We start from the raw sequence: 27355 nt of genomic DNA, 5'->3' as shown, positions 1-27355 counted from the left end.
TGCTGTTTTAAAGTGAAGAAAATCAGGAGCTACACTCTCTCCCCATCTAAACTAGGGATCAGTTAAAGCAACTCTGTTTAGCACTAAAGGCAATCACACTGCTTTAGCTTGGAAAATATATGAACTGCAATGAGTCAACAGACAGACACGTTGTTTTAGTTTCCCATCAGACATGGTTAAAGCTCCTCACCATGCATTCTTAGCCTTTTATATTCATCTCATAATGAGCTATCAAGGTTACCTGTTTTGAAATTTTAAACTATGTATACATTATTTAAGGAATTTTTAAAAAATTAATGATGCTTTCATTTTTCCAGTTCTGGGGTTAAAATGCTGTTGAGGTTAAAAGTTTTATAGCTCCTTTATCATAATTAGTATCTTCCTCCTTAGTCCTCCAAGAGGGCCTTTATAATACTGGGCTTTGGCCTTTGCACTACAACCCCAAAAGACAGATTGCTGGAGATAACCCCCTGAAATTCCTTACAGTGTTATTTAACACCATAAAGGCCTAGAATCTATCTGTTTGGGGAAAGACTCAGAAGGACAAGGTTAAGGAGGGGAGAAGTTTCAATTTGTAGGAGTTACAAGACATAAGTAAGTAGTATAAATGCCTTTTTCCTTACTAATAGACCATAGGTCAGGAATCTCACATCAAGATAGCAAAGAATATCTTGAATAAAAAAACCATGCTATAAAAATCTAAGGAATAACTGACAATATTATTCCTCTTGATTTAGAAAGATAGACATTTCTCATTGGAATCAAAGAATTTGAGGTGGATTTATTTTCTTTTTGCCATTCTACTCACATACTCTTTCCCTAGTGAAAACTGGAACTTAAAAATGTTTATAGAACATTTTTTAACGGTCTACTTGGTAAATTAAATAGAATGGGCAGAAGATCCAAAATAACGAAAATTTATTATCTGCAGATGAATAAATACCTCTTATACGCCCAATGGGGGGAAAAAATCACAAGCCTCTCCTCCACTTCCTTGAGAAAATAATTATTATGGGTTATGGATTTTTACAGAACCATGGTCATATAGTGCCTATGGTAAGAGCTAAGAGAGAGCAGGAACAAACAAAAGCTGATCCTTCACGGTTATGAATACGTCAGAACTAATACTAAGACTTCGACTGGCTTTTGCATTTTAGTTTCTCACACTGTGCCCAACAATAACAGAAATCATCAGATTTGGTGTGCTGGTTACTGCTGGTTATCAGCACTCAAGTATGAAGCAGTATAGAGCATTTTTCTGATGAACTGTTACAAGTCTTAGTCTGGTTAGTATCATTGCCAAGTTTTAAGTTTGCTGTTTGGTTTTTGAAAGAGTCTGAGAACTTTGGTTAAATATACTACATTTATGCCAATACTCTGTGCAACGGGATGAAGCAGGGGAAAAACAGAGGGAGGATGTGGTTTTGTAGGCTTCGAAACTCCACGTGCTATGTACAGTATACATATAGACTATAGATAATTACAATCTCACCATAAGAAAGTAAAAAAAAAAAAATTCAGTGAGCCTTCATTTTCTATGTACATTTTACAAGCTACTGATAGCTTCTTTTCATAGCGCTTTTAAAAACACAAAGAGAAAATGAAGAAAGAAAATACATTAGGTCAATTTGAATGTCGTTTAACTTAAAGGCTTCATTAGACCATATGTGCAGACACTTGAGATGATGACAGAGTTAAGCTTCCTAGGGTCCTAGAGTCAAAGAAACTCTGCTGACCCCCACTGCTAAGCAGGTGCACTCCTTCCACAGGGGGCAACATCTGCCGATCCGTCATGGTCCCACTCGGCGAGGACCCCAAGAAACTTCCTTGGGAAGAAACAATTTTCTCAGGACTGGCAGCCAGTTTGGGGGATGTGGAAAAGTTATATCCATACAAGGCACAGGGGCTGTGTAACCTGAAAGTGTTATAGGAACCCTGATGGGTCTGGTTAGCAGCAAAGGCGTTGCTGGAGGGTGAAGGCATGATGTATTGGAGCTGAGGGGACATCCCCGAAATCTGCATGGATAGGCTGGTCTGTGGGCAGCTGAAGGTGTCCCCATCAGCACTGCCCATGGACATGTTCACAGAGGCACTACTGCTCACGCCCACATAGGAGGGAGTCCTGGGCGGGGCGAAGGTCTCGCTGGTCTGGTTGGTGAGCCTGTTGTAGGTCTCCGCCAAGGATGTGCTGTATCGGTTGAGGGTGAGGCCGGACCGGGCGCACGCAGAGTAGTCAGCCGGAGCCAGACTACACAGCTGGCTGGTATTGGGCCCCAGATGGAAGGCAGGAGATGAGCAAGGGGAGCCAGACAAAAGATGAGGGTGGGTAGCAGCAACGCCATTCCCAGAACCTTGGAGTAAGGTGGAAGAACTTGTATTTCCTACAAGAGAAGGTGAAATGTAAGAGCAACGACTCTACAGCCATCTTTTCCTTTCAGTTTTGTAAACAGGAGCTAGACACTGCTTGTTATAAGGGTGCTACAAAGATGAAAAGGACATGGTTTCCGCTCCCAAAGAATTATAATTTAATTGAACTCAAATGAAATACTTTAAACACAGATCCTTTCAATATTTCCAAGGCAGCTTATCTCCCCAGGGGGTGATGTATTTCTTCTTTATTGCAGAAATATTAGGATACTACCACACGAGATTTCCACATTTTCTTCCTCAATTAGCTGTCTCAAGTTTTCTCAGTTATTATCATGTTATAAACACTGACTTTCCCAGCATCTTTATAAAATATAAATTTCATCTTACTCTGTATCTTGTTCCAAAAGTATAACCGTTGCTTCTCCTCTACCCAGCTTTCATCTTTTCTTTCAGCAGAGCGTGCTCTGGACCAATATGTTTTCTTACAAGAAAAAGAAGGAATTCAAAGGGAAGAGCCGGACTGGTCAGAGGCACATGCTGCCTTGAACGTGTCCGCAGCTGGCCCCCGAAAGTTTGTGTGCATCAACGGCTGCTCTACGCAGGGTTTGGCTACTGCAATAGGCAATAGTCTAATACTTCAAAGTTTTTCATTTCCAACCAGAAACAGGTGGATGAATCACATGCTAACACAAGGGCAGATGTCCAGCAAACAAACAACCCTGTGAAACCGAGAGGCTGGTTAACCCTGTGTCCAATCAATAACGGCGATGGTGGCTGGCTCCCCTCTCTGGATTTGCTGGCAGATCGATGTTTGCAAACTCAACAGAATTTAGGGGGAGAGAAGAATTATAACGAACTGAACAAGCTGTGAAACCTTCATTGCACTAGCGACAGTGTTTGACATAGCTTCTCAAAATAATCTCAAAGCCCAATCCAACCAATGATAATTATCTAAAACACAGTATGTTCAATTCTCCCTGGGGAGCTGGGCAGGATCCGCCTCCATAGCCTGAGTGTGGGTGTGGGCTGAGTCCCACCTATTCCGGGCAGAGCAGCAAGGGGCATGGAAGCATCATTCCTTTAGGTGCAGATCCCTCTAAGGAAACACTAGCCCTGGGCTTGGGAGAAATACTTGGAAGTGAACCCAGGGAAGTCTGCCCAAGTGTGCCTGACCTTCTCATCATAAATCCAACAGAATAACCTTGTCTAGAGGCAATTCTGGAGAAGAAAGGGGCTGGCAAGAAAAGATGAACTAGAACCAGCAATGGCACTTTATCGTGCAGTGCACCTGGCACTAGCGCCCCCAGTCCAACTGTAATTTTAACAAGAGCTGTAAGGTGAGGTAAAGGTCATGAAATATATAAACAGCCTAAAATATTGAAGACTTAAGCTACGACCACAGTTGCCATTTTTCCTGGTCCATCGCCACGCCACTCAGAGACGGATCCTGAAATGGGAGAACGCTGGTGATGAAGTCGCCACCGTAGATAGAAATAATGACTCGCGTGTTTTTCAGTTCCCAAGCTTCCAGGCAGGAACTGGCTGTTTATAGGACTGGAAGACGCTGTAATTTACCTTGCTTGGGAATTCCAGGAATGTCTTCAAAGGTAAGAGTCCGCAGCGAAGGCCTCCAGAATGCATACGACTCCACAAGGGCTTCCAGACCCATTCTAAACAGAGGGAGCAGGATGGGGTGGAAAAAGAAGCTGCATTAGGAAGGAGCACTGGAGCCTTCCTCAGCAATAAGCAGTCCAGGACAACGCGGTGGTGTTGACAGCGCCCCCCCCCCCCCATTTGGCAGGTGAGAAGCTTAGCACAGGCAGAAAGAAATGCTTCAGAGATGGGCTACCACAGGAGCACAAGAGGATGGAAAGCACCCAAGAAGTCCTGTTAATGTCAGAAAACTAAGCCGACCTCAGAGGATAAAAATCTGTCCCCTTGGGCTAAGTTGAGGAGAAGAGCGGCCATCCTAGCTGATGTGATGCCAAGGTGCTGCTGGGATCTGGAACCCACCCTCTCTCCCTGTTACATTACTTCTTCCTCTGCTACGAAAGCATGCCCTGTGGAGCCACCTCATTCCTACGAGGCATTTCTGCCCGTCATTCGTTGCCTCGGCAGCCAGCTTAGAAGAGCACTCCTCCAACGAAAACGGATTTCTCTCTCAGGCGCCCCGTCTCTACCACATCCAGGGCAGCCTGGATAGCTGTCACTCCAGCAACAGGGGGTCTGAGAGGTAGCACTGGCTTTTCGGCCCATTGTGCAGGTGGAGCACAGAAAGGTGGTCTCGCAGGGGGTAAGGTATACAGAGCTAGCATTAGCATCAAACATTATTTTTAAATCCCAACATACACTTAATGGATGGATACTTAAAGAGACAGGACAAATTGGTTACATACAATTTACATGATATATTCATATTTTAAAACAAGGGTAACTACGCTAAATACATATATTTGTGTAGGTATCTCCTAACATAAGTGACTGAGTCTTTCCCTTGTTATATCAGATAACTAAGTCCTCCACGTTCTGGAAATGAGGTCCTTCATTCACATAGCCCATTCTCAAGACCACGCCGCTCTTCCCTCCACCACCTCAGCCCTAAACAGTGTGTTAATCCAGATAACACTGCTTTTCATGAAGCAGGTAGCTCCATTGTAGGAAATGCTGCTTCCTGAGTGTCAAACAATCCTTGGTCATCTCCTGTGCCGGTTAGGTAGAGTCTTATTTAACACAGACAATCTGTATTTAATGTAGCTAGTAAAGACAGATCTATCTCTAATAGCTTAGACTCAGTGTGCTCCCTCCTCTGCCTTCACTGCATGTCTGTGAGGAACTATGAACTATGACTAAGGACCCCTCCCCCAATAGACAACACCAGTGGTAAGTGATGTGTGTGAGCAAAATCATCTCACACGACCTGCCCTTCTCTTCTAAGGTTTTACACACTGAATTTCCTTCCTTAGTGTTCAGGGCACAGACCTATTAATTGGATGACTTCTGTCATGACTCCATGAGGAGCATGACCTTCCCATCTTAGTGACGGGAGACAGCTGTGTGTGGATGGGTGGTGAGGTACATGCACAGGCTTGTAAACATGAACCATTCTCATGAGATACACATGGACCTGCTTCATCTCTGAAGTCACAGGTTCACGGGGATGCTGCTCTGGGAGCGCTTCCAAGAGCCGTCACCAGTGCCACACAGGTGCGAGCAAAGGGCCAAGGAGGGGAGAGCCAGGCACAGAGTGACCCGCACGGGCCTACCTGAGCTGCACTGAGAGTGCAGGGCAGGCTCTGGTTCCAGATGTAATCAGTGTGCCACCGAGAGAGCACTGTTTAGTGGTGAGGACATTGGATTGAGGGTCCAGAGAATTGAGTTGAGACCGCAACTGATGAAAACTCACTATGTGGCCTTAAGTAATTGTTCTAACCTCACTGAACTTCCCACAAAGTGAGGATTAGAACACAAAAGCTATGAATCCTGTCCTTGCTCTAAAGTTGTTTGCTACTAAGTGATTTTCCTGAACCAGACATCATATCTGTGGCTGACCACAAGCCAAATCCAAGATCACTCTACCGAGTAATGTTTCATGTACATTCAAGTATTAATTAGGGGAGTTTGGCAGCCTGCATGTAGCCTGCATATCATTTAATGCTCCACTAACGAATGCTAGGTGCTGTTTAGTCGATTACTCTATATTTGTACTAATACTAAAATTGTATGACTTTCTAGAAACAAGCTTTTGTAAATGTTAAAGAATGCTAGGACACAGTTTTATATAAAATTTATTTTTATTACCACCTAGATGAGTTTTAGTAATCGTAGTTTTAAATATTAAAGATACCAAAGTGGTCATGAAGTGGTCTCAAAGGAGATTTACTAAGAAGTAATTAAGGAGCAGCCACTGGACTTAGAAATGTATTAACTATAGTGATGAGCATTACCGCATGACTTGCATTAGTAGTGTACACTTTGTTATGCTTCAATTACAAATCCATAGCCTAAATTCTTGGGGAGGAGTTATTGATCATCCAGACACAGACCCCTAAGCTTTAAAGAGGAGTTCTGAAGGTGACATATCTACAACTGATCTAATTGGAGCTATTGATATTTTTCTTGAGGCTGCTGTTTCACACTGCAAGTTCCAGAAAGGATTTCAGATATTTTGCAGGAAACAGTTATAAAATATTTATTAGCTGAATCTGGACTTTTTAAAAAAAGCCTTCATTTTCTCCAGTAATGGAGACTTTTCCCGTCTAGTTAAAGAAAAGATAAAAGGCACCTCCTGCAGGAGTGTAGCCAAGGCGATAATTTATACAAGATGCCTTTGAACAATTTCCACATTTTATCACCACCCTAATTTATGCTATCAAATGGCCAAGTTTATTTAGTAAAATGGTTATGTTTTTCCTAAAGTATTTAAAGAGAAGAAATTTTTGTACCTTCCTGAGTAAAAAATTTTATAGGGTCAAACCTAAGGCCTAACTGAAGAATGAAACTATTCTCAGCACATAAATTCTCTTTCACGTAGCAAATGTCTTGCAGGAGAGCTTTTAAGGGCTGAAGCTACTGATTCCTATAAAATAGGCTGTTCAACCGTAAATAGCCAGGCAGGGATAATTTTTAATTAAAGCAAATTGTTTTATAAAGTTTAAAAAATCACAAGTCCATGTTTATTTCTTGTCCTGCTTAATTTGTTTATTTTATGTATGGGGGAAAAATAAAAATAGAATTTGCATTTAAAAGCAATAACAATAGCAACAGAACCAGGGATATTAAAGAAATATACTGAACTTTTTCTCATGGGTATCCTTCTCTAATATATGTTAAAACAATATATATCAGTCCTCCTCCAAGCCCTCAGCACCAATGTACCCTCTCCAAGTTTTAAATATACCTCAGGTTCTTTTTTCTTTTAAGAAAAATAATACATAAATTAGAAAGCTTTAAAACTGACCAAATTCTCTCTTCTCCAGATAAGTGTCTTTTGCATTTATCAATAGAAAATGTTAAAATCAGATATTTTTAAATGGGGAATATTGGTTAATAGATATTTAACATTCCAAAATGAGCATAAAGAATTTAAGTATGATAGAAACAGAAGAAAAGTGAAACTATTAATTTCACCAACATGAAATCTATGTAGAGGCTCAACATGTTTTTCCTATACTAAGCTATTGTTTAAACATTTGAAGCAAAATAAAAATTTTAAGTTTTAGCAAAATTTAAAGTGTTAAAAAATAATTCATTATTTTTTGTATATCCATTAAAAACGCTAAAAGTTTTAGAGTCAAGAAAGAAACAGTAGTAAGTAGCATGGATACTATGCCTCTATGCTCCTGAAACAGCCAAAGGGAAGGAAAATATTCATCTTAAACCTTGCATTTTGACCTCGCCAAACAATAGACTTAGATGTTGACTTTTACCAAAGCTACTGAGTTTTTTCACTGACCAAATTTAAGAAAACAAATGCTTTTGCATTATGCTGACATATCTAGAAATCTTCCTGAAAACGTATCATATGCATCCTATTATTTCACTTCTACTTATAGGTTTATTCACTATTATTATCTACCCAAAATATGCCTTTAAAAATATTTTTAAATTTATTGCTTCAAAAATAAACCAACAGGGTGTAAGCAGTGTGACACCCCCCCACCCCCACCCCAGTGTCAGCAGCAGTGAGGTCTTGCTGGAGCTAGCCTACTGGAGAGCTTGGACATGGTTCCTGGCTGTGTACCCTCCAAACCTCTATGCTGCCCTGAAGTTTCAGTGAATTTTAATAAATGTATTCTCTGCTTTAAAAAAAAAAAGAGTAACAAGGTGAAATATATACAAGATTCTTAACTGGATAAATGCTATTTTGCTATAACCAAAACCACAAGAAGATTCCATCAAAGTATTTGTCAAAGTAGAAACGGAGTCCTCCCAAAGGCTTCCTTCAGTCACCTCACCAGTAACCATCTCAGCTACTAAATTATTCAACTTTCAGAAACTCCTCTGAAAAGCAAAGTTAACCAGGAGCTAATGTAACATAACAAAAGCCAAGCAACATTTTTCTCCACATTAAAACAGATATCTAAAAACACAGAATAATTTCAGTATTGCAGACATTGTAGTTTAGAAACACATGCAAATCTTCCCACAGAGTGAAAAATTTCAGAGGGAAGCCCTGTTATTAGTCTTCTTAACCTACCTGCACCAAGTTAAAGGTTACTCCCAAAGAAGTATTTTAGTTGCCTTTTAGTTCTCACATTGGCCATGGTGTTCAGACGAAATCATGGCATAGAAAATGAAATCAAGTCTCTGCAAGCACTTGAGTGTATTCTGAGAAAAGGTCTCTGTCTACCCCTTCCTTGCCCAATTACTCAGCTGAAAGAACTAAAAACTTGTATTACTACTTGATTGTTTTCTCTCTATAATTTTAAATGAAACTGTCCCTGAAATAAGATAATTGAGGATTTTGATTTCAAGTGGACACAACCTATCAAAATCAAGTTTTCAGGGATTATTAGAATAATTTCTGGAGTAAAGGAATAAAAATTTCTCAAATACTTTTTAAAAAACAAAATGCTTTTAAAAACATTTAAGTCAAAGCCTTACCCTGAAAAGGCATCTGGAGAACGTTAGTCTGTTATTACTCTCTACTACTATCAACAGTTATTTTAGAAAATGTTGCACTGAACTGTATTGGAATAAAATCATATCAATAAATTCAAAAACTCTTGGCGCACAGACTAGGGTGATCTGCTTTTTGATAAAAGTAATAGAGTGGAATTCATTATTGTAGCTCTCCCACTTAGTACAAACACCATAAAACATGACACAGAAAAAATAAACAAGTGTGTGGCTGTCAGCGGAGCCAAGACAAATTTGGAAACTAAAGAACATCAACTCTCTTGGCAATGGGGAGTAGTTTCATGTTCTAGCTGGAAACCTGAGAGAACAAGAGACCTCGCCATATTCCGAAGACAGAATCAATACATAGTTGTGACATCACTAAGCAAATTCTAAACCAAGAGCATATGCAGAGAGGATACTGACTTGGATATGGAAGTCAGTCCCTGGGCCTTTAAAGGCAGCATGTGCTGTATGCCCTGAGAACTTGCATTTTCACCCCAGCATCACACAACGAAGTTCTTCTTAAGAATGGGCAGGATACACTATACCCAAAAATAAGTTACAACCAAGGCTCAATAGTATTAACAAATTCAAATCCTCATCAGAAATTATTTCAAAACTATTTACTTTGTAATTGGACATTCACAATAAAAACAATCAAACATATTTACCACAGCCAGAATGTTCTTCGCTAAGACTTACCTGTTTCGCCCGGAGTCTCGGAAGCCTTTGGCAAATGGATTCCTGTCTATCTTCAAGCGAGTAATCTGCAGAGTAAAAAAATAAAAAAAACACATCAGATCTTATTATAAATGTCAAGTAAGGTTATTAAAAATTAAAATGATGGAAGAACTACAAGTAATTCCAAAATTTAAGTGTCAAAATATTCTACTATGTTTCTCTCTTATTCCCCATGTATTTTATTATCTTAGCAGCAAGCTAGAAGAAAATTTTAGAAATCATCCAGACATGTATCTGCTATGAAAAAAGAGATCCTCCCACCCCTAATTCAAGCTCTGTGAACAAAGTTTGTTTTGCTTTTACCGTGCCTAGAAAAGGAGATTCTGAACAGTCTGTTGGTAACTTGTCCTTTATTTTCAATCTCTCTGAACTAAAAGTTCTTCCCTTTAACTCGGTGACAAGGTTTAATCCTATGTCTCTTACAATGGTGGTGATGGAAAACAGCAAATATCCAACTTCAATTTAACAGCCATTTATATGCCTGAATGTTGTTAAGCTCCTATGTACCCTTCTCTTCTAGAGTTAGGTAATATACACTCCTTTAGCTTTTCTGCCTCTGTAATTTTCTGTCTCTCCTTGAACCATCTTTGTGACTCTCGTCTAAAAGTTTTACTTGTTCTTCTTTTATCTTTAGAGTCCTGACATCTCCAGGGAACTACAATAATGTCTAACCAGAAGTAACCGCTATTTAAAGTGTCTAATGGAATTAAATCTTATACATGTAGTAGAAATAAGTGGTGTTTTAATTTTAACTACAGTTCTAACTTGCTGACTCATAACCAGGTTTTTACCCACTAAGACCCTAAGATTTGGGGGGAAATATAGTCTAATAACCTCCATTTTTTAGTTATTTCATCTTGAAATTAACACTAAACAGCATCCCATCTATTTCTTTCCAGATCTCCACTTTACCCAGAGGAAATTACTGCCTACTTTATAAGAAGCACATCATGCTTTGTTTTCTATGTTCCTTAGTTGAGCAGAATCTACAAAGTTAATGAACATACTTCTGCTTGTACCATTTAGGCTGAGGACAAACACTGTTGGCAAAGAAAGGCATCTTTGGAAAGTCATCTTCAAGGCCCCATGTTGTCCTGCACATGCTTTCAGCCATCCTCCAATCAGCCTTGTAACACCTGAGATACATGAGTCTCTTATAGACTAATAGTATGTGATAAAACTACATTATAAATGATATAATGTAAGGGTTTGCTAATTAATTTACTGTGTCTGCCACTCTCATTGAAGGAATTCTTTATCATTCATTATAGCTCAATTCTCTGTTCATTAAATAATGTTTAAAAAACATTAAATAATATAATCATTTAAAGTAGTCTTTAAAAAGAGTACAGATTTATATAATGGTACCATGATTAAACAGAGATATAGCACAATTACCATTATCATTATTTTTATTACTGACATCACATCTATTGAGTATATACCATGCATGCTGTACTAAGGATTTTATGTATATTATTGTGTCTAATTCTCATGGCAACTTATATGTAGTTATTATCCTAATTTTATGTTTTCTTTTAAACTGAGGATTAAGTTTCCTATGATCATAAGGTTTCTTGGTGGTAGAACTGGGCTGGGACCCTAGGCTTTAGAGCCCATCTGTTAACCACCAGGCTAGGCTTCTTACCAATTTTCCATAAGTTCTTCAAAATAGTAGCCTAGAAGTTTTAAAATGAACATGATTGCATTTTACCATTATCAATTTCCCTTCTTTTAATTTTTCTATCCTCTTAATCAATTTGTCAGCATTTGTTAATTGGTGTTGGTCACCAACATGTACCCAAAGTTCACTGTATCTCATTTATTGTTTCACAGAGGTTGGAAAAAAAAAAAAAAACATATTTAACACAGTTAATGTTTGTGTGTTCAAGAAAGAGGGAGAAAGAGACAGTGACAGAGAAAGAAGATGAGTTGGGTTATTTAAAAGGTACTAAATGACCCTGCTCTTTTCTCCACATGCATTATTTCTTTCCTTTAAAAATATTCACTTTCTGCACCTAACATATTTTAAGAATACCTTCCTAATCATCTCTAGCCCTTCCAGAGATTAATTCCTGTTGCTTCCTAAAAGCCTGCTGGAAGACCTGACCATGTGAGGGTGAGAGGACAGGACTGCGTGGCCCTGGGGCTAGTGTCTCCACGGGGGTGACAGTGAGCGAGCCTTAGAGGAGGTTGCACAGAACGGGACCCACATCTCCTAAGAAGTTTTAAAACAACAGCAACCACAACAGAGAGATTATAAAGCCTTAAAATTTTTAACTGAGATGTATATAAATTTAAAGATAAATGGAGACTTAAAATAATTCTGCTGACAACTAAAAAAACTTTTTTAAATGTGCCACAAACCACATCAGCCTCAAGCACATCCCAATTTCTTATGGAAACTGACCAGAATTGTATGCATTCAACAATTGGTTTGATTCAATTCTCCACCTATTTGACATAGCCTTAAAAATATATGTACACTTACCCATACAGAAAAGAAATACTTCATTTCTCGAATTATTTCCAAATTTAGGAAAGGATTACTCCACAACTGCTGGTCTCTCAGATTTGAGCATGAGCATCACCCTCTATCACAACTAAAGTGTATCTTGAAAGAAACAGCCCTTTATATATATATATATATATATATATATATATATATATATATATATATCTCCAAATAACTATAAAATACAAATGCTTTTGAGATATTTCTCATCATACATGAATTGTAGTTTTCAAATAAAGCTACCAAATCCCATGCTCTGTGAGACAACTCACTTTTCCTATTCCACATATCTATTTCCTATGTAATATACACACTTTCTAATTTAACTATGACATCGTGATTCAATATCTCAAAATGGAAAGTAAACCCATACTGTCAGTCACGAGACACATTCTTCTCTAAAAAAATCCTCACTAGAGTAGCCTTACTTTGGGAATCATCGATGAAGAATTTTAACTACAATATATAAACCCTGGACATCATATATGGCAAATGCTTTGTGACAATTCACAATGTTTAGATATAGTAAAAGGATAGCTGGCTTTCTATTTACATCTGAAATGAAAGTCTAGAAAGTTACCAATTCTGAGAACAATACCTGCTGATTCTGATAGGCCGTGACAGTGGTGAAGACAGTTTCTGGAAAAGAGAATGCTTTCACTCCCTCCCCAGAGGGCACAGGCTTGATGGGAGAAAGATCATCGCCACAGTCTTTACGGATGACATGGACGCGAGGTTGGTATTTGTGCATAGAATGAAGAATAATCTATGTCAAAGAGAGAAAAGCCAAATTTATCAGGAAAATCTGCCCAATTTTAACACCATAACTAAAATAAAGCACAGTTGGAAATAAGAATTTCCAAGGATACAGAAGTGTGAATTTAATAAAGTATATCAAAATTAGAGAAGAAGAGCTAGAGAAGTTATTTTCAAATGTGCATAAAAATACAAAAAAAAAAAAAATCATTGTTTTGGTGAAACCCTGCATATAACCATGTGAACTTAACATCAAGTTTTCTGTTTCTATAGATACAAAAATAAATTCATAAGTATTTTACTTATAATGAGCCAAAAGGAACCCGGAGTCAAAAGCAATAAAACTAAAAGTGAGATTGAAAAGATTATTTAACTTCCACCACATTCATTCTCTAAAACAATGAGTATTTGAACTCCAGTGTTTTCTTCAGAGGACATTCTTCCCCTGTTAATGACTGCAACATGTCTATCGGGGACAAAGAGAATTTTAAGTACTCCAGAGTCTGCCTTATGTGTGGCTCATGAAGTCTCTGGTGTGTCTGGAGAGCCCAGTGTCCATACCTTCATCACAATGAGGCTTCCAACACCCAGACACCAGGGATGGAAAAGCTGTGCTCTCAGACTCTGCTGGGGAATCTGATAATCTGCTTCAACTATTTTCTACCTGATGATTACACTATGAGAAAGTATCCTATGAAAATATTCAAAATCCAGAGAGGCATTTCATGTACAAGGATGTGCAGCACACCATTTACAACAGTGAGAAAACTATAAAGCACTTATATGAATAGATTGGTTAGGTTAATGAAAGACAACACAACTGGATACGGCATTATTCAGCCATTACTAATGCTGTTTAGGACATTTTAACCACATAATAAAATGCTTCCTTTTAAATCTTACACGATAAAAAGGGATCCACATTGTTTATAAACTTATCACAACTATATAAAAATAGACAGTAAAAAGGACCCATACAGAGATATGAACAGTGATCATCTCTGGATGATGAGATTATGGGTGAATTTTTTTTTTCATCTTTATATGCTTTATGCTTTCAAGGTTGAAGAGGTGGGGTGAAGAAACAGCCTCACCCAACAGGATTTTCTATGTGCTATTGGGACTCCATATTCATTAATAAGTTTAGTTAACAAGTTCTATCTTTCCTGAGTTATATGATTTGAATTCAGGTTTGGGGGTGTTAGGGAGTTTGGAGGGAAAAATGCTTAAGCAAAAGTCTTGGAAAAACACAGTGGTTGACCTGCCTTGTGTTTTTCAGGATCCAGGCTGTTTAATAAGCCAAAGTCAGAACCTTAGATCAGCCCAAATACAAAGAGCTCTCTAACCCGACAGTGTATTGCTGGCACAAGAGGATGTCTTTACACTCTGGTAATAACCAGCACATTGGCTAGTTTTGTTTTGTTTTGTATTTTTACCCTAAAAATCCTTTCCATCAGTGGAGTAAATGCCTCCATAGCAGACATGCTTGGGGGCGGGGGGGGCAGTGTAAGTTTGAGAAAAGGAGAAGAGAAGATAGCAGCCTTCATCACCACCTGAGGACATACAGGGACCTGCAACCTCTGGAAAAGTCTCTAAGTCTGAAAAAGAACAGAATTTCAGTCACCTACTACTGGCTCACAAAATCAGTTGAAAGAGTTGCTGCCAGGAATTTTTAAAATAAATGTAATTATAAAACAAAGCAGAAAACAGAATGTGCTGCTTGTGGTAAGGATAAGTGTTGTTCTGCCAAACATTGTTTTCTGCGTGCACGCCCACACTAGGTTGTACCGTCAAGTGTATGCCTGACTGTGAGTCAGGTAAATGTCTGAAAAACAGAGGCAAGTTTTAATTCAAATGATTCTAATGACCAGCAGCTTCCAGAGCAGAAGAAAAACTAGAGAAAGCTACTTCACGTTAAACAACTCACAAATGCATAGTTAATTTCAGAAGACTAGAATGAACTGACTTGAAATGAAGGAAACAAAAACGGATTTGAGTTTCTGTTTATCAGTCAATGGAAAGCAGGTTCTTGTTTTATGAAGTCTTTGTTCTCTCAAGCAGATTTCTCCACATAGCTATATACATTTTAATTTTTTTATTTGTTTCTATCCCTACCAAACTTCCAGTGACTTAAGGTGAGGTATACTGAGGTAGGGTACAGAAATAGCTGTTGTAGGCCATTAAAGAACAACTGCCAATAATAATCTGAAGATTAATTAAACAAAATAATTTTCAGTATTATCTAGAGAAATTTAATATCTCCCTGGAAGTTTTTAGGGAATGCTAAACAAGTCTCAATTTTTCTTTATAACATAGCATTATTTGATTTTTAATAAACTATCAAACTTATAATGATGAGCAGTCAATAATATTTTGCTTATTTAAGAGAACAAGTAGAGCAAGGAGAACCACCGGCCTCGTAAACAGGAGACTTCAATGATAATGCCCATCACCGAAACTCAAATCATCACATCTAATCTGCATGCTCCACACCCTCTGCTCTGTTTAGATGGAGGATTTCTTTTCTTTTGGCATTACCTAGTAGCACAGATATCACATGGGCCTATGTCCATAACACAGAGTGCAGCTTTGCAGGTTAATACACGTTTTTTTCCTCTTTTAAAGACACTAGGCTTGAGTCAAAAGAAGCATGCTACTACTTATGTCTGATCTGAGGGCCCAAAGTGCCTGCAGTTTGACAGACATGCCAGCTGTGCCTTATAAAACAGCCCAATAGGGAAGCACTACCTGCTGACTCTGGAAATTTTCGATATGACCTAAACGCCAGCGTTGGTACAAGTCAAGCAAACCATCAAGGAAAAGAGAAAACAAAAACCTGACTCCCTGTATTTTTGGTGATACCAAGGACTGACTCACTTTAAATGGCAGGGGTCAATGCAGTAACACCAAGTTGCAAGCTCCATAACGAGGCGGCCTTGGTTTTGTTTCAGGCATGATGCTGTATATAAAGCACTCCTTACAAATATGTACTTTCAAGTTCATCAGCTCATTTGATTCACTTAACTGCTCTGATTCCAACATAACCCATGAGAAAACTAAGCCTCTGAGAGCCAAAATGACCTGCCCATGAATGACTTGGACCTTTAAGCTGTTGCAAGTTCTTTTTATCAAGGAGATCTTAGAAATCTCCCCTGTAATATCTTGCTTCCCCACTACATTCTCAAGCAGAAATGAGAACAGCATGAGGACCTCTATATCACTCAATCCTCAGCAGCTGGGAAAACAGACCCTTTCATAGGTAGCTTGCTCTGGCTGCCTGGCTGAGCTGCCTCCAAAGCATCCCAGGACTGTGGGTACAAGTCCTGCTGAGGTGTAAGGTGCACCAGTTAAATGTCTTCTAATTCTTCAGGAAAATGCTCATCTAAATGTTTCCCTCCAGACAGTAAATTTCAGGGGAATTTACATGCACATGATGAGAAGAAAATACCCCACCCAAGCATGCTAACCACCTGTACAGGGGTAACCCAAGGACTAGTCTTGATTTGTATAGAATCCAACATCAAGCTGGCTACAGATTCCCCAAAGAGCAAGTAGAGATTATAAAGTCTTCACAATATTCAAAGATTAGCTGTGGAGCAGTGGGACATTTCCATTCTAGATTCAGACCAATATTCCTCTCTAAACAATCCCTGGTATTTGGAAAGATAAAAAGTCACTTTGGGGGAAATAATAATGACACATAATCTCAGAAACCAGGCGGGTCCAGCCCTGTGAGAATTTGATTCCTGCAATCACTAGGGGTTTCATAAAAGTTTCAGGTCTACATGGAGTTCTCAAGTCACTGTGTTGAACACTTTTACATCTTTAGCAGAGTAAAACTGGGAACTGGGAGGACAAAAAATGTAAGAAAGCAATTTAGAAAGCAAATTAGAAAATCACTTCTCATTTGAGTCTAGGGCTTGATTAGTTAGAGATCAGTATCACTTCCTTTACAACGGGGACAGGGGACCTCAGCCACGGAAGGGCAGAGGGGTGAGTTCCTTAGAGGTCTCTGCATGAGGAAAGGGACTACTGAATGAGAAAGTCCCACCACAATGGTATTGCTGTCTTCCTAAACCTGAATCACATCAACAATAGAATAAGAAACAAATTCCTAATCTCTAACCTAAACTCATCTGGAGTCATCAAACTGAGTAAATAAACACAACAGACACTCTCTCCATGAAACTTCCCCAGTCTCTCCTGGCTGGAACAATGTGGCATCTGAACTTCTCTGAGCTGACAGTGTGATTATTTGTATGCGTGTCTTGTCTCCCCATCTAGGCTTGAAGATCACCAAAGGCAGAGACTGGGGCTTTTTCTCTTGCACTATATTTTACAAAGTCTTCAAAAACATGTTTTTAAAATAAATAATGAAAGAGCATTTTCCCCTCCTACATTCTCCTCTAGTATCAACTGATACATTTTTACCACTTGCCAAGGCCATGTCCTTGCTTCCAAAATGCACAGGTATATGTCTGTCTTTCCCTGTTCCCCACACACATTAATTACCTCCAATTATCAAAGTATTATATCCTACCACAACCTTGCAAGAAAAATTTCACTGGTTGATGACACACTTATCTGGATTTTGCCTGTTTTCTGCTATGTTTTTGTTTTTCCCAGTAGTAAAATATAATAATTATTTAGTTATAAACAATTAAGTTTCAATTGGTAATGTTTTGTGTTTTAAACAAATGCTGTATGATAATTAATTTTATGTTTCTACTTGGCTATGTCATGGTACCTATATATTTGCTCAAACACCAGTCTGGATGTTTCTATGAAGGTATTTTTTAGAAACGTAACATTTAAATCAGTAGACTTTGAGTAAAGCAGATTACCTTCCACATTATGGGTGGGCCTTATCCAATCAGTTGAAGACTACTAAGAGAAAAGGACTTAGGTCCCCTGAGGAAGAGGGGATTGCACCTCCAGACTGCCTTCAGTCTTGAGCTACAACATCAACCCTTTTTTGGGTCTCTAGCCTGCCAACCTAGCCTGCAGATTTCAAACTTACCAGGCCCCAAAACTGCATGAGCCAATTCCTTAAAATAAATCTCACATACTATTGGTTCTGTTTCTCTAGAAAATACTGTTTTAAATGAAGTCTAGTAAAATTACAAAGTTAAAATCGTATAAATAAATCCCTAGATCTATATCTAGTATTATAGATGTTAGATATTAAATATAAAGCCACTAATCTGATCTGAAAGCATTAGAATTATAAAATGATTATATTAATTTAAATTATGTAAAGCAGTTGTACCTTATCTATGACAGTATAATGATTTTAAAACCAATTATCTCTTTCAAAGATATATTTTCAAACTATTGAACTCAGAAAAGTAAAATACATTTAATCTTTTTAAAACAAGTAACACTCAATGGCATTTATTTTGTAATTTTCTATTCCAAAAAAGTAAAAGATCCCTCAATGGACATGCTGGCAACATATCACAGTCAGTTCCCTCAATGAGACAGAAGTAACTAGTGTTGTTTCACTGAAGTCAAGTGAAAAATAATTGGTATGACTTGACTGTGTAAATAAAGAATTAAAAAAAAGAGAGAGATGAAGTAATGCACTAAAATGTAGGGCATGAAGTTGGATTTAGAAATGAACTCTACTATGCTACCTTTCTAATTCTGTTTTAAATCATAAAAGACAACAAATAAACAAAAGCACTGGCAACATGAGATAGATGTGTCTTAAGCTCTAAATACTGCCTTTGTACCACAATGAAATTGTACTAGAATGTTTTCATTAAGGTCAACTGTTTACGTTATTGTCTAGCAACTTGCAAATCATATCCTGTTTTCACAGTATTACTAGTTTATGACAGTTTGTATTTTTGCTTTAAAAGATTTGCTCATAAATATGCTATCTTTAAGTCATAAGAAATGAACTAGTTGGTATTCATTTTATGTATGATGTACTAGTCAAAGGCATTTTAATCCTGCATCAATCAAAATCCTCTCAAATAATAGAAACCTAATAGAAGAGCTAGCTTTCAACAGAAATCAGCATGTATCCAGTTATTTATTAAAATAATAATGTAGAAATTTTGTCTATGAACAATATTACATAAAAATTAATAAGGTGTTAAAATGACTATATTATTGGAATGGCTGACTTTGCCTTAATATATCATATTTCAACAGTTTTAAAACTAAATGTAATTATTATTTTAATATATTTTGACACATTAGATGTCATTACAAAACAATTAGGAGTTTGCAGATGGAACATTACTGAGAAGAAATGAGCCACAGCTGGGAAAAGAGCTGGACCCAGGCAGGACACAATAAATCATTATTCCAGTTAAGCCAATTGTATTCATATTAAGAGTATAATAATTAGTACCTCATGGGATTTCAAACAAATGTTTTGTCTAAATTATCTGCCTGAGGTCCTTTTATTCCAATATAGATGTAGTATCTAGTTTTAATCTGCTTCATAGGATACTCCAGCCACAGGCACAGTCTCTGGTGCAAATATCGCCTTGATTTTGCACAGCTTATGCACAGACTAATCAACCAGGAGAGTAATATTATGATCTTAGAAAAGTTCAATTCCTTCAGTCCGGTACCGTATCGACATGGGTGTGCCATCCAATGGTGGCAAATTATGGAGGCCATCTACTCACATGGCCTTGGTCATCCAGTTCGTTATTGGTGAGCTTTAGCTTGTCGAAGCTGATCACTTGTCTCATCCAAGTCTCCCCGGAGGCAGGTGAGTCTGGATGAATATATACCCGGGGGGGCACAGGGGAGTCAGCATTTCCTGCCACCATCCATTTAGAGCTGTGGTAAACATACCTAAAAGGCAATGACAAGGCTCAGTGTATGGAGTATTGCTCTATTGCTCTCTTGGAATTTCCAACTCAACAGAATCTGACAAAGTTTTAAGTCTAAAATATAATAATTTGCTCTTTACATTCAAGGCATCCAAGATAAGATTTTGACCTTTTTTTTTTTTTTAATCCTCATGCAAGGATATTTTTCCATTTATCTTCAGGTAAAGAGGGAGGGAGGGAGGGAGGGAAACAGAGAGAGAGAGAGAGAGAGAGATGTGAAAGAGACACATTGGCTGGGAACTGTAACTGAGATACATGCCTTTGATCAGAATTGAACCTGTGACTCTTTGGTCCACAGGCCAATGCTCTAACCGCTGAGCCAAACCAGCCAGGACATTGACAACTTTTTAAAAACTCCCTGAAGCATCAGTGGTCTACTGACCACTCAAGGTGGTGTGTTAACCTTAACCTTAAGTAAAAATATGCATACTATTACCATCATAAATGCAAGTATCCTAATTCTTATGAATTACACACTTATTCATGCTCGACATTTTTCATCTGCATAGTCAACTAACATGAGGGGTTATTAAGTTGTCAAGCTCACCTTTAAGTAAATCTCAAAAATACTTGAGAGTTATACCTAAAAGTGTCCTGCTTCCTTTATCACTTCCCTTTTTAGCCTTATGTAGGGGTTGATGGGATGTATGACAGAAAGGCAAAAAGAAATTGTTAGAAATTTCAGTTATGTTTATTTTCATAGCAAAACGTTTTACCTATTATCATTTAGAATTCCTTTTTCTAATTCTATTACACTATAAATTAAGGATAAAGTATTCAGTTTAATTTTCAAAGTTTGTATAATTATAAAATGTAGGATTTTATCTCCTATATTTCTCTTTCTTGACTGCTGTAAGGAAATTCTGTAAATAGTTTTTAAATACCACTAACTAAAATATACATCAAACTTTGAAAATTATGGTATATCAAATTAATATTACTCTTCTAATTAAGAGACAAAACATCTGTTCTGTTTTTTATAAGTGTCAAAAATATTGACTCTAAAAATCATGCATTTAAATCACATTTCAAGTAATCCTACATTCAGATTATTATTTATTAGTGTGAACTTAAAATAGACTAATTCAAAAGCTAGAAACTAAAATGTCAATGACTGACTTAAAGGAAAAAAAATTAAATTACTACTTAGATGTTTTTCTTCCATCTGTGTTTTAAAATATGACATACAATGTAAAGCAACAACTTACAAACAGTCTCAGAGAAATCTACCTGTGTAGTAATGCAGATTTCCTTTTAAAATAGCATGAAACATTTTCATAACATCTCTGGTGAGACCCTCAGTTTCAACTACGGTCACTCTATTTTGAGCTCAATAAACCTTTGATTCTTTAATTCCTTTTCTCGGGGAAAAATACATAATCACAAAATTAAGAACAATTTTTAAAACTTCCCTTATTTGGTATAGTGTAATTTCAATAAATAAGTTCCTAAGTGCATATGCTTTTGTGAATATTAATTTTATATTCTAATAAGTCACAATCATTTTTAACTTGACCAAATACCACTCTTTGATAGCAGAGAATAAGCCAAACAATTTTTTTCTATTGGTGTTAAAAACTTGAAAAATCAAATGCAAATCTTACAAATGCAAACCAAAACAAAAAACCCAAAAACCAAAAAACTGCACTATAGTTATTATCAAAATAGAGTAATATGCTCTATCAAAACTTTGAAAAAGTATGCATATTGAATAGTTCAAAAATCCACACCTACTAAGAGAATAAATATTACATGCTACATATTCTTTGTGCAACATTCTAAATACAAATGCTAAAAACAAATTTCTTGGGAAGCAATATAAGCAAAAGCAAATTTATATTTTACAATTTGATCATTTAAAATATGACATCCTAATACTAATACTTGAAATTCTTGCTTTTTATGTAAAAATAATAAGAATCAGTTAGGTAAAACAAACCATCCAAAATATATGGAAGAGATCTAGAGAAAGAAATATGAGACAAACCTAGAAAAGGATTAATTTTCTAAGCTAATTAAGAACTGCACTATCTTCCTCAGCACAAAACCCACATAGAATATGGAATTTTAAACCAAGTATATTTAAAAAATAAATTTCAATGCCTTCCAGCTTCTGTCATGCAGTAGACAATTTTAGCAAAACTCCCTAATGAGTTATTTAATTAAAATAAGTAACAGAACTTACACACAAAACACAAATAATAAAACTGTCCCTTTTATTACCCATTTTTTTTAGTATTCCACATGCGCCTGTACTAATTAAATCTGTATACTTTGACACTATAAACCTGTTTCCAAAAAGCAACTCCCTAAATTTTAAAAAGTGATAAAACCAAATCTGATTTCATTTAAAAACTTACTAAATGCTCTAGGTGTTTATAAAAACAAAAAACAAAAATAAAGAAAGTCAAAACTTAGAGCAGCATTTTCTGATCTTCCACTCAAAATCTCCTTTTTTGTTTTGTTTAATGCTAGCATTTTTTAAATGTTAGCTTTTTTAACTACTCAGAAAAGTAAAAAGTATCATCATTAAAAATTACTGAATTGCTTACTTGCAGAAGAAAAAGAGCAAAGGTTGGTTTGATACTGAAGAATGTACATCTTTTCCAACTTTACTTTATGTCTACATAAATATATTCTTTCAAAATGCAAATATTACATATTTTAACTACCAAGCAAAAAGCAACACTAAAATAATTAATTCATTACCAGTCTAAAGATGTCTTAATATTGTAATGAATGAGATTTTATTTTTAATTATAAAAAAATGTTCAATCATTTCTTCAAATTAAAGAGGAAAAGCCTTCAAACAGCTACAATTTTTAATGTAACCAGATAGAGGGAATGTATTTAAAGATAAAAATCACAAAGAAAGTAAAACATTTTTATCAAATATTACAAATATATACAAACTTAACATTTCCTCTCAAAATTCTAATCAAAATGTAAATCAATATTTAAAAATTCACTTGGTTTAACAACACTAAATGTCCCCTAATAAAAGTCCTCAGTACTTAAAGCCATATCTGTATCTATGAAAAGCAAAACAAAAATTAAATTTCCACATTTACTGTAAGAGAAGGCATCCTCTGGGCTACTGGATCTGAAGGGTACTGGATTATGGTCCTGGGAATTCTACAGGCTTTTGGAAACAAACATCATAGTCACAAATCAAATAGACATAGCCTGTAAAATCCTAGTGTTTTCCTAGTCTCCTCTAGCCATCTTATCACTGTACCTGTATCTTTTGTTGTCCACTGGCACAATATCCATGGCAATGTAATACTGCTGGTGAGGATCTAAGCCTGAGATCTTCACTCTCATTGCTGGAAACATACGCCTATGTATAAGGGAGGGCAGAAAAAAGTATTTGGGTTTGGGTTTTGTTTGTGATTACATGTGAAGAAAGAATAAGCAAAAGAAATATCTAGAATCCATATTTTTCACATAAACAAATTTATAGCATTCACTTTGGTAATTTAATTCAAAGAATCAGAACACGGGATATAGCAAAACTGAAGCTTTTAAATGTAATTGGTCGTACCTTACACTTGCATTCTGTGTTTACTGACATGTCAGTATAGCTAAGAGCAAAATAATTTTATACATTGAAGGAGTCAAGGCACTAAAGAAAACACTTTTAAAAAATCAATAAGCATATTTACTTTAACAATACAAATAATAAAATGCCCTAAATGGTAGAAATAGAAATTTTGAATTTCTAAAAGTGATAAAATATATTATAATGTGAAATTTTAAAAGGGTTATAAAAAACCACAAGGAGCCAATGTGCCATGCTATAACCAAACAATATGTTCTTTATTGAGACAGGACTTCCTGTCTGCAGCATGGTAAAGGTGAAGTGCAAAAGTTGCTCTAAATTTGAAAGGTATAGTAAAACTTCTTTATTGAAAGCAGAAACTAAACACAGTGTATATTTACCACATCATTCCTCCCCCCACCTTAACCTGAAAATACTTTCTTATTTAACCACACTTACTCAAAACATTGCTAATTAAGACAAATAAAAATCCGAATTTCTCTTGACTTCCCAAAGATGCATATCATAAGAGATGCTAAACTAAATACACCTATCTTTTTAAAAGGGCACAGTAGCAAGGAATACAACAGCAAATTATTGTATCTGAAGTACAAATAGAGCAGTTATTTTTAAAAAAACAACAACTTTCATCTAATGACTTATGTTTAGGACCCTTCCAGTTAATCTAATTTTTGCTAATTTACCTTATAACACAAATTTTTGTATTGTTATTGACCAATTTTTTTCTATAACAATAATGCCATTAAAGACCCCTTGCACAAAAAAGAAAGTCCATTATTCCTAACTAGGCATGAGAACAGTTTAATACACTGGCTGTTTTAGTGTTATTTCAGTGCACCTGTAAGATAAAGAGTAAAGGTCTTTAACTACATCCTTTATAAGACAACTGTTGCTTTGTGTTGTTGAAGACTGAATTTGGATCATTAATAATAGCTCTGTGAAAATGTAGAAGGTAGCATATGGATTCAATAAAATATGTTTTTGTAATTTCTAATAAGTTTGGATACTTTTATGCTATCCAGGTTTTTGCCATGTGTACTCCCTGAAAGAGTTGTGTGTGCTTTTTACATTCCTTTTAAGGAAGATATTATTCATAGACTTCACTTCACTCAATGAACTGAAAACTTTAAAATGCAAATATTTCTGTGCCTCCTTCAAATTAATATGATCTGGCCAAAAAAACCCATTTATTTTACTGACTGAGGGTTGTGCAAATTTCACTTTCAAAAAACGGATATAACATCTTACAAAAATTTATTCAGTATTCTTCAGCAAATTTAGACTAATGTGTTGGATTTCATTTAGAAAAAAATGTTAACTACGTAACTGTGGATCTACAAAAGTGGCGTTTAAAAATCAGGGTAACCATTTTTGCAGGGATTAAGTTTGTATTCTTGAAGATTCCAGTAATTTTTCATCCTAGTCTAATATCAAAATAGCACAACACACCACGTTCTCACATTGCAAGGAAATTTTTTGATAAAGAACCAATGAGTAAATTTCAAATCTGAAAAAAAGCAAATCATAGTTTGCTAAAGAGTAAACTGCGTTTTTTAAAAGGTGAGGGGGATAATCTGTTCCATAGTGCCAGAAGCGATAACTAGAGCCTAACTAAATGTCTGGACAGATGTAAATATGACCACGAATCTGTAACTACCCTGCACACAGAGTATCAATCAAAACAGCTACCATATTGGCGGCACAAGTGATTTTCTCCTGAGCATCCAACAAGAGGGTGGCCAGACTGTGCCCTTCACCGACTGCACTCCAGAGTTGGTAGGCAAAGCCAGTCTCAAAAGGGCCTTGCACGTTAACGCTAACTAGAGACTCTCCCTTCCTAACCCACCCTAGGGGTCCGGAGAAGCCAGGTCTGGGGGCCATTCACGCCAGCTGGTCCTTTACCTGCCCGCCTTGGTGATGATCATCTCCGTGCCGATCTCGTGAAAGCGCTTCCAGAGCTCAGCTCCCTGCAGATCCACCCGCGGGGCCTGCTGCGACGGCAGCGGGGTCCCGGGCCTGGCCAGGGTGGGAGCCGGGGAACCCTTCCGAGAGCCTCCCGGGGACGCCAGTGGGGAAGCGCCCTGCAGGAAGCCGTCCTCACAGCCTCCTGGGCAGCAAAGAGTAGAGAGGGGTAGCCGGTGAGGGCCCGAAAGAGGAATCTTGTTGGGAAGATGGACCTCGGGAGGGGCTGGGGAGAGGTAAAGGACCAGGAGACAAGTGGAAACTTTCCTGTCATCGGGTCCTTCTAACAAACAGGTCTACACTAAACACCCGCACTGTCCGCCAAAGGGAAGCTACACTCAAGTGGGGCCCCTTTGGCTCCCAGGTCCCGTGCGGGCCAAGTCCACCCCACCTCCGCGCGGTCAAGGCCCCAAAATAAGTTTCGCGCGGCCACTGGGGTCTGGGATGCGTGTATGGAGCCTAAGATGAATTCCCAAGCTCAGATTCCCACTGCAGACCCCGACACAGCCCGCGCACCCGAGCGCACGCAGCAAAATCGCCTAGTGCCGGGCCTCTGGTGGTAAGCGCCAGGGCCTCCCTTCGCAAGAGGCGTCCGAAGCGCCTGGCTATGGGCTGGGCCGGAGGCATCCTCCAGAAACATTTCGGAACATTTCAGACTCCGCTCCTGCCCAACTTCCCCAGCTCCCCGAGCTTCTTAGCCAAACAGCTAAGGGCCGAGAAGAGCGCGAAAAGCAAGCCCACGGCCGTTGTGGTCCTTGGCAGCGGGAATCAAAGGGGGACGGGAAGGGAACGGTTCTGCTACCCCTCGGGAAACCACGTTTGCAAATACAACGCCCTCTTCCTGGTTTGCCCAAACGGTTTAGGGCATTCGTTCCGGTTTTGGGGGGGTTATGCCGTCGCTCCCTCCACCTCTATGCTTTTAAATGTTAGGAAAGAAAAATAGAGCACCCAGCGGCTGGAATCCCAAGTAAGGCAGATGCCGAAAGCAAAGGTCGGCACGGCGGAGCGTCGCAAACAGCAGCCGCAGAGGGCGCGGATCGCCGACCGGGCAGCGGCAGCCTGAGGAGGGAGGCTGGAAGCGGCGTTTACCCGTCTGAGGGTGGCACGAGTTGCGCGGCGAGAGCGACCTGGGCGTCGGCGAGCTCTGCGCCCCGACACCTACCGCGAATGCGCTGGTAGCCGAGTTACCTCGGGCGCGCACGCCCACCACTCGCAGAAGTTCAGGTTCTCCGCGGCCGTGCGGGCCGGCGGGACCCGGGAGGGGACGCGCCGCGAAGTTGGGTGGGAAGGGGCCGACTCACCCGCGGCTCCGCGGGAGCCGCAGCTCAGCTCCAGGTCTGAGCAGCTGCGGGCCGGCCCGGATGCCGCCGCAGTCGGCGGCGGGAGAGCAGCGCCTTCGTCTCCCTCGGAGGAGCCCTTTTCGCCGCCGCGGCTGCAGCCTCCTTCATCTATGGCCCCCGCCGCCTCTTCCGCGCCCAGTTTCCGCCGCTTCTTCTGAAGCTGTTGCTGCTTCTCGGCGCCGATCAGCGCCTCCACGGAGAAGGCGTGCGCCTTCAGGCTTAACATGCTGCACGGCGAGCCCCTCCGCTTCTCCGCCATCCCCGCCGCCCGGCGCCCGCCCGCCCCTCGCTCATATACACTCACGCGGGCACACGCGCACACTCGCTCTCCTTCCCCCCACCAAAATTTGAACGACTCTTGGGGCCTCCCGCAGGCCGAGAACTGCCCCCTTCCCCGCCGCGGGCAAAAACAAATTTGGCGTTTCCTCTTTCTCGCTCGTGTTGGGATCCGCGGAACGAGCGGCGCGCCCGCCAAGTTTCCTTTCCTTGGTCTCTCTCGCGCGCTCTCTCTTACTGATGCACTCCTTCGCTCCCACCCCTTCCACCTCTTCCTGCTGTTCCAAGATCTGCCTCGACTGATGCGCCAAAGAGGACTAACATGGGTAAAAAACACTCTGCGGACACAAATTAG

General features: G+C 38.7%; 1 protein-coding gene across 1 annotated transcript; it reads right to left on the bottom strand.

Moving 5' to 3' along the window:
- Positions 1-1555: 1555 nt before the first annotated feature.
- On the bottom strand, positions 1556-27032 carry TBX18 (T-box transcription factor 18). Its single transcript, XM_036249066.1, has 8 exons — positions 26686-27032; positions 25325-25529; positions 23099-23200; positions 19651-19822; positions 12846-13013; positions 9694-9758; positions 3946-4040; positions 1556-2381 (listed from the first exon to the last, which is right to left on the bottom strand). Exons 1-8 carry the CDS (start codon positions 26981-26983, stop codon positions 1657-1659), a joined length of 1830 nt encoding a protein of 609 aa, XP_036104959.1. The 5' UTR covers positions 26984-27032; the 3' UTR covers positions 1556-1656.
- Positions 27033-27355: the final 323 nt, after the last annotated feature.

Source organism: Molossus molossus, unplaced genomic scaffold, assembly GCF_014108415.1.
Source record: "Molossus molossus isolate mMolMol1 unplaced genomic scaffold, mMolMol1.p scaffold_m16_p_8, whole genome shotgun sequence".
NCBI lineage: Eukaryota > Metazoa > Chordata > Mammalia > Chiroptera > Molossidae > Molossus > Molossus molossus.
Note: the sequence above shows the minus strand (reverse complement) of the source record. Positions and strands in the feature narration are given on the sequence as shown.